This window comes from Prionailurus bengalensis, chromosome A2, assembly GCF_016509475.1.
Source record: "Prionailurus bengalensis isolate Pbe53 chromosome A2, Fcat_Pben_1.1_paternal_pri, whole genome shotgun sequence".
NCBI classification, from domain to species: domain Eukaryota; kingdom Metazoa; phylum Chordata; class Mammalia; order Carnivora; family Felidae; genus Prionailurus; species Prionailurus bengalensis.
This window is the reverse complement of record NC_057348.1, coordinates 20,230,521-20,242,991: the sequence shown is the minus strand read 5'-3', so window position 1 is coordinate 20,242,991 and position 12,471 is coordinate 20,230,521. Positions and strand designations below refer to the sequence as shown.

Here is a 12,471-nt window from a genome sequence, read left to right as displayed (position 1 = left end):
AGATCTCAACAGCTTCCAAGTCAAGCCTTACCTAGAAGCCATCAGACACACACTTCAAAGAGAAGCAGCCTATTTCTCCTCCTGGATTTTCCACAAGTACATGGAGACCTCTAACTGGGACACCCTAACTAAGGCTATATGAAGTCTGGGGTGCCTTTCTAACACCATTTGAATGGCCAGTGTTTGTGAGTTCCAGACAAAAACCACAGACACTGAAGATGGCACCATCCCTGCTCACTCTAGGGAATGAGACACAATTCAGCATCTTAATCTGGTGAGGTAATGGGGGAAACTACTCTTTCAGCTGTTTTTTAAAAATTTTTATTTATTTATTTTTTAATTTTTTTTAACGTTTATTTATTTTTGAGACAGAGAGAGACAGAGCATGAACGGGGGAGGGTCAGAGAGAGGGAGACACAGAATCTGAAACAGGCTCCAGGCTCTGAGCTGTCAGCACAGAGCCCGACGCGGGGCTTGAACTCACGGAGTGCAAGATCATGACCTGAGCCGAAGTCGGCCACTTAACCGACTGAGCCACCCAGGCGCCCCTCTTTCAGCTGTTTTAAAAAGTGTATTATTACTACCATCTTTCTTCTAAAATGTTCTCCATGTTTTTTTTAAAAAAAGTTTTTAATGTTTATTTGAGAGAGAGAGAAGTGGGGAGAGGCAGAGAGAGAGGCACACAGATCTGAAGTAGGCTCCAGGCTCTGAGCTGTCAGCAGAGAACCCAATGCAGGGCTTGAACCCATGAACTGGGGGATCATGACCTGAGCCTAAGTCAGACACTTAACTGACTGAGCCACCCAGGTTCCCCAAAATGTTCTCATGTTTTAATCATATCATGTCCCAAGAACTTGTATCCAAAGGTAACTCTTTACAAATCAAGTACAGTAAATAAAGCAAAGAACACCACAAACATGGATATGAATGGGAGTTTTCCAAATTACCAGTAACTTTTTTTTTCTTTTATAATTAAAAGCTGTGAGCAGGGAAGAGGGGCAGAGGGGAGAGAATCTTAAGCTGGCTCCATGCTAAGCAGAGCCTGATGTGGGGCACGATCCCATGACACTGGGATCATGACCTGAGCTGAAATCAAGAGTAGGACATTCAACCTACTGAGCCACCCAGCCACTGCACCAGTAACTTTTTTATATATTTTTTTTTTAATTTTTTTTTCAACTTTTATTTATTTTTGGGACAGAGAGAGACAGAGCATTAACGGGGGAGGGGCAGAGAGAGAGGGAGACACAGAATTGGAAACAGGCTCCAGGCTCTGAGCCATCAGCCCAGAGCCCGACGCGGGGCTCGAACTCCCGGACCGCGAGATCGTGACCTGGCTGAAGTCGGACGCTTAACCGACTGCGCCACCCAGGCGCCCCTAACTTTTTTATATTTTAAAAACAAGATTTTATTTGCCTCCTGCTTTAGCCTAGTTTTAGGTGAGAAATATGGACTCCCTTCCCTTTCAAGCACTGCATGGAGTTCCCTGGCATCCAGGCACATACATAGAAAAAAAACAGTCACTTAAAAATTGTGAGAGAGACCCTGAGGCTCCCTGTGCTACAGAGTTTTAGAGAAATCAAATACTCCCATCTGAGGGTCTCAAACTTTGCAGCCTCTGGTGTGGAGTTGCTCTGAGGGCCATCCTAGTTGAATATGTGCTGATCCTGATAAAGAAAAAAATTAAGTACTTCTTAACAACTTTGGAAACTTCCATGCCTCGCAGTGGCTTTAGAATGTCATGTAAGGCCCACTTGTATTTATAATGAGGCTATGAAAGTTAAAAAACAAATAAGGTTATGTAAAATATATTATGAAATAAATGATAGGTAAAACTGTCGGAATAAGCATGGTTCTATGTAAACTTGGTAGCTATCTTCAAGGGTATATAAAAGCTCAGAGGCTTTTAAATAGTGCTTCTAATTTAATCAAGCAATTAATGTTCAATTTAGAAAGCACAATCTTTCTAATGTGTGGAATTACACCAAGATATAGATAGAAATTAAACAGTTTTAAAAGAAAAGGAGGGGAAAGGAAAAGAAATTGAACGGAGATAAAAGCTGCTGTGAAATAAAGATTGTCTATTTCAGTTCCTGAATGATATTGGCAGACCAAACACTGATTCCCATTAGTGTCAGGCTTTCTTTGTGATGCTAACACTGAACAGGAATAGAAAAAGTGATTATTAATATTTGTCTTTTATTTTTGACTGGGGTGTGTATTCTTTATTCAGGAAAACACAGACTTCACAATGTCACAAACTCTGAAACCTTTTTGTTTGCTTTTGATTTAAATTAGAACTTAAGTTACCTATCAAAGCACATGGAATCCATTATAGAAAGAACAGAAAATGTATTTTGGTTGAAAGTATTAGGGAAGGTCTCAAATTATCACAAAAAGAAATAGTAGAAAATGACTGGGCAGGAGAACAAATGTCTGTGGGGAATTGAACTTTACATATGGCGGCTGATCCACACAAATTCAATGTATGATCTATAGGTCTGTATGATCAGGAACAGTAAATGCAACACAAAGTTTTCTAGCCAGAGAACTATGTTACCATGGCTGGCGCTGGGAGCAGAATACTTGGCGCTGGACTTGCGGATGATATTCTCGTGGATCTGGGACCACTCACTCTCGTTGTTGCACCTGCAACAGAAGGACAGGTGTTATGGCTCTCAAGACTTTTAAACATCTGGTCTGATGTTCCAACTGAAACACCAACTTTGAAGGCAAACTTCAAACTCACTTTCCTGTTTTACTAAATTAGACAAGGCATGTTTTCTGTTAAGGCTCATGGAAGATTCACACTTGGGTAAAGGGTGGAAACTCTAAAATGAATGTCAACAAATATTTTTAATTGGCAAAATATCCTATTCTCTAAAGTAGCAATCTCCTACATCACAAGCTTTTCTCTTTTTTTTTTTTTTTGAGAGAGAGAGAGAGAGAGAGAGAGAGAGAGAATGAATATGAATGAGTGGGAGATGGAAGAGACAGAAGGATACAGAGGATCTGAAGCAGGCTCCAGGCTCTGAGCTGTTAGCACAGAGCCTGATGCAGGGCTTGAATGCACGAACTGTGAGATCACGACCTGAGCTGAAGTCGGATGCTTAGCTAACTGTGCAACCCAGGTGCCCCTAAGTTTTCTCTTCTAGTCTCTTACACCACACACACACACCCACACCCACACCCACACCCACCCACACCCACACCCACACACACACACAGTAGGTTCCAGAGGCAAGTTCCTGAGAGGGGAAATAATAGTTCCTCTAGACAATTACCACTGCCATGCCTTGCACTGACTTTGTATCATCATTCAATAGTCTTTATACTGGCTCCAGAGGAAAATCCTATTAAGCTCAGAGCAGTGTGGATATTTGCTTGTTGCTGTTTCAGCCAGGCCAAGAGAGGAAGAAAAGTTTAGGAGAATAGTGAGTTTGGTCCACTGTGAAATCCTCTATAATCAAGAGGAAGGAAGGCTTAGCAGAAAAGGTTGAAATGTCTAAACATATAAAGTCCTTTCCTAGGGGTTTCAAGATTGGGACAAAAGAGAGAATAGAGGAACAACACTGCACCTCTGTTAATTTCTCTAACGGGCAATTCCAAGACAGCTACAACCACACAAGTACTTGGTATAGTTTACAGACAGACACCAGGGATTCCTCATCCTAATGCAGACACCTCAATGAAACAACTGAAATGAGATTATGGTCATCTCTTGAAAATTCCATGCGACAACAGGAGTCTCTATAGCCTTGGCACCCCCTTTCCCTGTTGCATAGGAAGGTATGACCTTCCAAAATTTAAGACCCATGCACAAAGGAAAACTTACAGGATTTTTCCATGCTTACTCAGAAGTGTGCAGTCCAGCATGGCCACTTAAATAGGAAACCCCAGTGAGAGTTTTAGCATGTGAAATCATATGGTATTTGACTTTCAGTTTGACTTATTTTACCTAACACAATGCCCTCTAGGTCCATCCATGTTGTCACAAATGGCAAGATCTCATCTTTTTTTTTTTTTAAGTTGCACAATATTCCATTTGTGTGTGTGTGTGTGTGTGTGTGTATACCATATCTTATTTATTCATCTATTGATGGACACACCTGGGTTGCTTCCACATTTTGGCTATTGTAAATGATACTGCAATAAACACAGGGGTGCGTATATCTTTTTGAATTAGTGCTTTTGTTTTCTTTGGGTAAACAATAGTGTAATTGTTGGATTTGGTATGGTATTTGTTTTTTTTTTTTTTGTGGTGAGCATAGCATAATGTATAGAGAAAATGAATAATTACGCTGTATACCTGAAATTAATGTAATGTTGTGTGTCAGCTACACTCAAATAATAAAAAAGATATCAAAGAGTAAGGAACCAAAAAAATAGTGTAAAGACTTAACAACAGAAAAAGTCGTCCAGGAGCGTGAAGTACACGCAATGTGAAACACAACTAAGTAAAAGGGTTTGTATAGAAGTCATTCAGAGATAAAGGAAATTAGTCATTAGTTTAATTTTATTACTCTTTGGACTCCTGAGTCAGTATAAATAAGCCTCAGTTACTCAGAGATGTTGCAAAGAATTATCAAAGATGAGGTTCTCATAGTCCAGAGCTGTGAGGATAATTTTCTACTTATAGAATTCCTTCCAAACAAAGGAAGAGGGAGACCGTTCTTTAACATGAGCACTTGTGATTTAGCAACTCAGTTGGAAATCAAAAGTGAGAGGTGCTGGCAGCAGTACATCCAGCCCTTCCTGTCTGACATGCTCACTGTCTCATCTCTTCCAACCAGTCAGTACATCAGAGTGCCCAGCTGGTGAGGATTCAAAGACTTGTCTTGCTGTCAGCTTTTTTTTTTGTCACTTTCTAGGTTTACAAGATTAGTAGTTACTTTCTTTAACAGAAATCTGACTACAGTTTGTCATAAATAACATACTCCCCCTCTCACTGCAAAAGAAGAGTCTTGAAAATTAACTCCTTCCCTCTGATAGATGGTGTAACTTCAGCATTTCTCCAATAAAATATTAATGGTTTTTGGCAGTACAGTGGAGATACTGCTTTGTCAACCACTTTCACATTGACAATGTGTATTACCTCATTGATCTCTCTTCTTCATGGTCTTGGTTTAACCATTATCATCTCTCTTCTGGACCAGTGTAATCACTTCCTAACTGATCTTTCAAATGTCTCCCTTTCCTAAATGCCAAGGGGTTACTTAAATCATCTAAAACTAAGTGGATGTGGTGTCATCAGCATATTTTAACCAATCACTAGGGTATTTTGTAAGGAAAAATTATAAATATAAACATTTATTAAGTAATCAAATGAGTTGTGATTATAGAAGCATCATGTTATACCCAAATTAATATTTAGAGCATGATTATTGATGTTGGTAGTTTGTCCTCAATTATGAGACACGAGGGATTATGATTGAAAAGAGGTCTGTAATGCCTCTGTAGCAGTCTGCTCTCCTCACAGAGGAGATAACCAGCATAGTACTTCAACTACTACATGTCCAGGGATTTTACTCAAGGGATAGGACAGAGAGGCGAGAGGTTTTTGGTTTTCTACATGCGATTCCCAAGTATCCAGAGCACCAGAAGCACCGGAGCAGGTGTGCAGGCTCTGTTCAACAGAGTTCAGAATACTTTTCTCATTCACTCATGCACCAGAGCACACAGTAGCATTTGCCTCTTCCTCACCACCTCCTTAACTTTTTTTTTTTTTTTAAAGTTAACATCCAAATTAGTTAGCATATAGTGCAACAATGATTTCAGGAGTAGATTCCTAGTGCCCCTTACCCATTTAGCCCATCCCTCTACAATGGGGAGCCCATTGTAGCCTTCCCACAACTCCTTCAGTAACCCTCAGTTTGTTCTCCATATTTGAGAATCTCTTCTGTTTTGTCCCCCTCCCTGTTTTTATATTATTTTTGTTTCCCTTCCCTTATGTTCATCTGTTTTGTCTCTTAAAGTCCTCATATGAGTGAAGTCATATGATTTTTGTCTTTCTCTAATTTAAATTAGCATAATACCCTCCAGTTCCATCCATGTAGTTGCAAATGGCAAGATTTCATTCTTTTTGATTGCCGAGTAATACTCCATTGTATGTATATACCACATCTTCTTTATCCATTCATACATCGATGGACATTTGGGCTCTTTCCATACTTTGGCTATTGTTGACAGTGCTGCTATAAACATGGGGGTGCATGTGTCCCTTCGAAACAGCACTCATGTATCCCGTGGATAAATGCCTAGTAGTGCAATTGCTGGGTCATAGGGTAGTTCTATTTTTAGTTTTTTGAGGAACCTCCATACCGTTTTCCAGAGTGTCTACACCAGCTTGCATTCCCACCACCTCTTTAACTTCTAAATTTCCGTGTTTATGATGGCTATTCACCCAACTTTCTTCTCATCTTTCCCCAAGGGGAGCAACACAAAAAAATGTTTAAGAAATTTTAGAGGGCTATTTGTAGGACCTTTAAGTTTGCATTTTTAGAAGGGGGCCTACTATAGGGAAGTAGTGGTTAGAGTATATTCCCATATTTTATTTCACTTAATTCTCATAATCCTATAAGATTGGTATTACCATGTTCATTTTACTGAGAAGAGTGAAATGAGCTGGAGTCTAAACATAGGTCTGCCTGGTCCCCAAAGCTGGTGTAGAAAAAAAGAGGCTACAGAGTACTGTAACCCTGAAAGCCTCACTCCTACACCAGGCTTCAGGGTACTTGTGTCCCTGATGTCAGTCAGCATTCCCATTTTGTCTCTACTACAACTATTTAGTCTTGCCTATGGTTTAAAACTTAATTTAGTGCAAATACTCCATATTAAAATTCTCTCCCATTGGGTGCGACCTGCTTTATTTTGGCCTTTATTTGGTTGAAAATCCTAAAAAGCTGGAAAAGAGGCAATAACCTACAGATTTAAGAACACTACTGATGATGACCACTGTTTTATGTAGTCCTTACTTATAGTGCAAAAAAAGAGAGAAGTATCCAGAAGAACGAAGAAAAACAGCACATATTTCTATAAAAATGGCCCAATTGAACAGAATCTCCAAGACCAAGCTGATACAAATAAACCAATTTGATATATTCTGGATGTGCACTCATAGGCCATGAGAAATTACATTTTTATTTATGAGAAATTTAAACTATTTCTTATTTTACAACTTATATATGTTTATTTTAGCACAGACTTAAAAAAAAGACAAATAGCATGCTCTCTCTCTCTCTTTAATAGGAATACTTAATTTAACTTCTCTTTCCAGGTGATAGAAGGGCTTCTTCCAAAAGTAACATTTTTTGGCCCCTTGTAGTCACTTTCCTGGGAGAAGGAATGACTTCTTTGGCCAGTGCTTTTAGGAGAAGGACCTGGGCATGAACATCTCAGTTCTACCTCTCCCCTCTTTTGGGACCAACCTGTTTGCAGAAAACACACAATCCCTCTGTGCCACCACAGAGGCTCCACATTGATGATGACTCTAATAGTCTTTCTAATTCAGGGTTCACATTAATCACAAGTTGTAGTGGGTTGAATGGTGGCACCTAAAAAGTATATCCATATCCTAATCCCTGGGACCTGTGAATGTTACCTTATTTGGAAAAAGGGTCTTTGCAGACGTAATTAAATTAAGGTTCTTGAGATCAGTAGATAATCCTGGATGATCTGGGTGAGTCCAACCTCAATGACAAATGTCCTTAGAGAAAGGCAGGGGAAGATTTAAGAGATGAGAAGAAGTTACAGACAGAAGAGGAGGAGGCAATGTGACCATAGAAGCAGAATTAGAGTGATGAAGCCCTAAGACAAGGCAGGCTGACAGCCCCCAGAAGATGCAAAGAACAGATTTTCCCCTAGAGCCTCCAGAAGGAGTGTGGTCCTGCTGGCATCTTGATTTCAGATTTGTGGCCTCCAGATTGTGAGAATAAATTTCTATGTTATAAATCACCACACTTGCGGTAATCTGTTATAGTAGCCATGGGAAACAAATATAAAAGTCCGTGTGGCTCATAGATCTAAATAAACTATGATCTCAAATTTAAGTTTTCTTGCTAATAAAAGTGACATGTTTATTTATACTATTTACATACACACATATAGAGAGTACATATACACACTATAAATTTTGATTCTACTCTACATCATATATCCATTTCTATTTATAGCTGCTTAACATTTTGCTCTCAGAACCAAATTACTGATATCCATTAACTTCCTCAAACTGCAACAAACAGCATTTTATTCTGACTTTAATAAGCTGAAATTATTAAATAATTGGGAACGAAGATTGACCTTCGTCAAGTATCTTTTTTGATATCAGGGTGATTATATGGCTTTTCCCTTTTGGATAACTAATACGATGCATTATATGCTAATTGCACTGTGAACTGAGAGCGTGGCTTGTCCTTATTGAATTTATGGAAATTTTTTCTATGAGTAATTTTTGTAAATGTTCCACATGCACTGGAAAAGATGTATTCTGTTCATTGGATAAAAGATTTGTTTAGAGCTGGGAGGACCATATGGCTTGATGAGCTGGGATACTCCATTTACACCTGCTGTACTGGCATCAACAGCACTCCTTTTGATTATCAGAATGTCCTGATTTAGATGACAAATTATGCTCACCTTATCTGGAAGTAGGAGAGTAAGAGGCTAAGAGCATGGTCTCTTACCAGGCTGCTCAAGCACATGCCTCATGGCTCTATGCCCTGTTTTCTTATCTATAAAAGAGGAGTAACAATGGCCCATGATGAGTGTTCAAAGATGCTGACTATTATTTTCTGTCACATCAACCTTATTCAGATTCTCTAAGTCAGATTTATTTACCTGATTTAAATATTTATTTCCATCCTTATTTATTTTTGTCTTCCTGTATGTCAAGATGCATATTAAATTCTCTTGCTTTTATTGTACTTTTATCTTCTCTTTGTATTTGTAATAAACTGACTATAATAATTTTGAGTCAATATTTATTATATGCATTAAGGTCAAGACAATTAGATCTTCACTATAAATTCCACCACATATCAGTATAAGTAAATCTCTATTCCTGTGGAGGGAGAAAAGGGCTTTCTGGAATTCTGGCAAACTGGGGGTGGAGATGTTGGTAAGGACACCTGGGTGCTGGCTCTCCTTTCTCCACCAGTTAAGAAGGCCGAATTTGGTCAACTTCCTTTAAACTGAGATACATAGACTGTTGGGCAAATTTCTCCAGAATGGGACTATGAACCCTGAATCTAATGACTAGCAGAGTAGTAACCTTCTACTTTGCAGAGACCATGTAATCTGGGGCTGGTTCTGCTGAGGATTCTGGGGCTGAGAGAGTAAGTGGTGCTGTCACGTGCTGTGTCTGTGACTGCCCTGAGAGGCCACTTTGTTTCCAGTGAGATCATGTATTCTTAGAGGATGAAATATGAAACTGAATTTACTTTTATAGTGTGTGTGTATGTTCTTTTTCTACCAATCCTGACACTCCTGACATAGCACACCCATTTCATACCTTTCACCTTACAATTTATAATCAATATTGTGACATTTGTTTGTATTTCTTATACTTAGCTGCTTTATTTTTACACTTCTTGTGTCTCTTTTTTGTGAATCTCATGAATATCATATATATAGATTCTGTGTTTTTACTTTACTTTGGAAATTTTTACCTAATAGGATTTTATTTCAGCTCAATTATTTTTATTATTATAATTGATACGAATGGGACTTCTTTTGTCCTTTCCTCTAGCCTTTCTGATTTTTTAAATGCTCTTTTATAGCAGTTTTTGTACTGTATGATCTATGTTTTTACATGTATCTTTGTGATGGATGATATATCTTGCATTTATTTCTATTAGGGTTTACTTCTGGTTAGACATGTTCAAATTTTCACACAAATATTAATGCAGTTTTTAACATAACTTGTGCCTTTATTATTACTAGTTAATAAGAAATATGATAACCCAAGCCACAGCAATAAAAACTACATATTGGCCATAAAGAATTGACACTTAAAAATAACATGTCAAGTAAAATACAGGATCCTTTCTTGATAAAAACCCTAAAGAAAGTAGGGATAGAAAGATCATACCTCGAGATCATAAAAGCCATATATGAACGACCCAACTCTAATATCATCCTCAATGGGGAAAAACTGAGAGCTTTCCCCCTAAGGTCAGGAACAAAACAGAGATGTCCACTCTCACCACTGTTATTCAACATAGTATTGGAAGTCTTAGCCTCTATAATAAGACATCACAAAGAAATAAAAGGCATCCAAATCGGCCAGGAGCAGGTTAAACTTTCACTCTTCGCAGTTGACATGATACTCTATATGGAAAACCCAAAAGATTCCACCAAAAAACTGCTAGAACTGATTCATGAATTCAGCAAAGTTGCAGGATATAAAATCAATGCACAGAAATCAGTTGCATTCCTATACACCAACAATGAAGTGACAGAAAGAGAAATCAAGGAATCGATCCCATTTACAGTTGCACAAAAAACCATAAAATACCTAGGAATAAATCTAACCAAAGAGGTGAAAAATCTATACACTGAAAACTATATAAAGCTGATGAAAGAAACTGAAGAAGACACAAAGAAATGGAAAAAGATTCCATGTTCCTGGATAGGAAGAACAAATATTGTTAAAATGTCGATACTACCCAAAGCAATCCACATATTCAACACGATCCCTAACAAAATAACACCAGCATTCTTCACAGAGCTAGAAAAAACAATCCTAAAATTTGTATGGAACCAGAAAAGACCCCAAATAGCCAAAGCAATCTTGAAAAAGAAAACCAAAGCAGGAGGCATCACAATCCCAGACTTCAAGCTATACTACAAAGCTGTAAGCATCAAGGCAGTATGGTGTTGGCACAAGAACAGACACTCAGATCAATGGAACAGACTAGAGAACCCAGAAATGGATCCACAAACGTATGGCCAAATAATCTTTTTTTTTTAAATTTTTTTTTTCAACATTTATTTATTTTTGGGACAGAGAGAGACAGAGCATGAACGGGGGAGGGGCAGAGAGAGAGGGAGACACAGAATCGGAAACAGGCTCCAGGCTCTGAGCCATCAGCCCAGAGCCCGACGCGGGGCTCGAACTCCCGGACCGCGAGATCGTGACCTGGCTGAAGTCGACGCTTAACCGACTGCGCCACCCAGGCGCCCCTGGCCAAATAATCTTTGACAAAGCAGAAAGACTATCCAATGGAATAAAGACAGTCTCTTCAGCAAGTGGTGCTGGGAACACTGGACAGCGACATGCAGAAGAATGAACCTGGCCCACTTTCTTACACCATACACAAAAATAAACTCAAAATGGATGAAAGACCTCAATGTAAGACGAGAAGCCATCAAAATCCTCGAGGAGAAAGCAGGCAAAAACCTCTTTGATCTTGCCTGCAGCAATTTCTTACTCAACACGTCTCCGGAGGCAAGGGAAACAAGCAAAAATGAACTGCTGGGACCTCATCAAAATAAAAAACTTCTGCACAGCGAAGGAAACAATCAGCAAAACTAAAAGGCAACCGACAGAATAGGAAAAGACATTTGCAAAGGACATATCAGATAAAGGGTTAGTATCCAAAATCTACAAAGAACTTATCAAACTCAACACCCAAAAACAAATAATCCAGTGAAGAAATGTGCACAAGACGTGAATAAACACTTCTTCAGAGAAGACATCCAGATGGCCAACCAACACATGAAAAAATGCTCAACATCACTCATCATCAGGGAAATAAAAATCAAAACCACAATGAGATACTACCTGACACCTGTCAGAATGGCTAACATTAACAACTCAGGCAACAACAGATGTTGGCGAGGACGTGGAGAAAGAGGATCTCTTTTGCAATGTTGGTGGGAATGCAAGCTGGCGCAGCCACTCTGGAAAACAGTATGGAGGTTCCTCAAAAAACTAAAAATAGAACTACCCGACGACCCAGCAATTGCACTACTAGGCATTTATCCACGGGATATATGAGTGCTGTTTCGAAGGGACACATGCACCCCCATGTTTATAGCAGCACTGTCAACAATAGCCAAAGTATGGAAAGAGCCCAAATGTCCATCGATGGATGAATGGATAAAGATGTGGTATATATATATAGTGGAGTATTACTCAGCAATCAAAAAGAATGAAATCTTGCCATTTGCAACTACATGGATGGAACTGGAGGGTGTTACGCTAAGTGAAATTAGTCAGAGAGAGACAAAAATCATATGACTTCACTCATATGAGGAGTTTAAGAGACAAAACAGATGAACATAAGAGAAGGGAAACAAAAATAATATAAAAACAGGGAGGGGGACAAAACAAAAGAGACTCATAAATATGGAGAACAAACTGAGGGTTACTGGAGGGGTTTTGGCAGGGGGGATGGGCTAAATGGGTAAGGGGTATTAAGGAATCTACTCCTGAAATCATTGTTTCACTATATGCTAGCTAATTTGGAT

The 12,471-nt window shown here is 38.9% G+C and overlaps 1 protein-coding gene across 13 annotated transcripts in view; it reads right to left on the bottom strand.

Annotated features, from left to right (window-relative positions):
- The window catches only part of DOCK3 (dedicator of cytokinesis 3), a 598,286-nt gene that overhangs the window by 119,314 nt on the left and 466,501 nt on the right, over window positions 1-12,471 (bottom strand). For all 13 annotated transcript variants that reach the window (XM_043587437.1, XM_043587445.1, XM_043587439.1 and 10 more), the window contains one exon: window positions 2,561-2,649. In XM_043587437.1, the coding sequence (XP_043443372.1) occupies window positions 2,561-2,649 (89 nt within the window). The remainder of the gene's footprint in view (window positions 1-2,560; window positions 2,650-12,471) is intronic.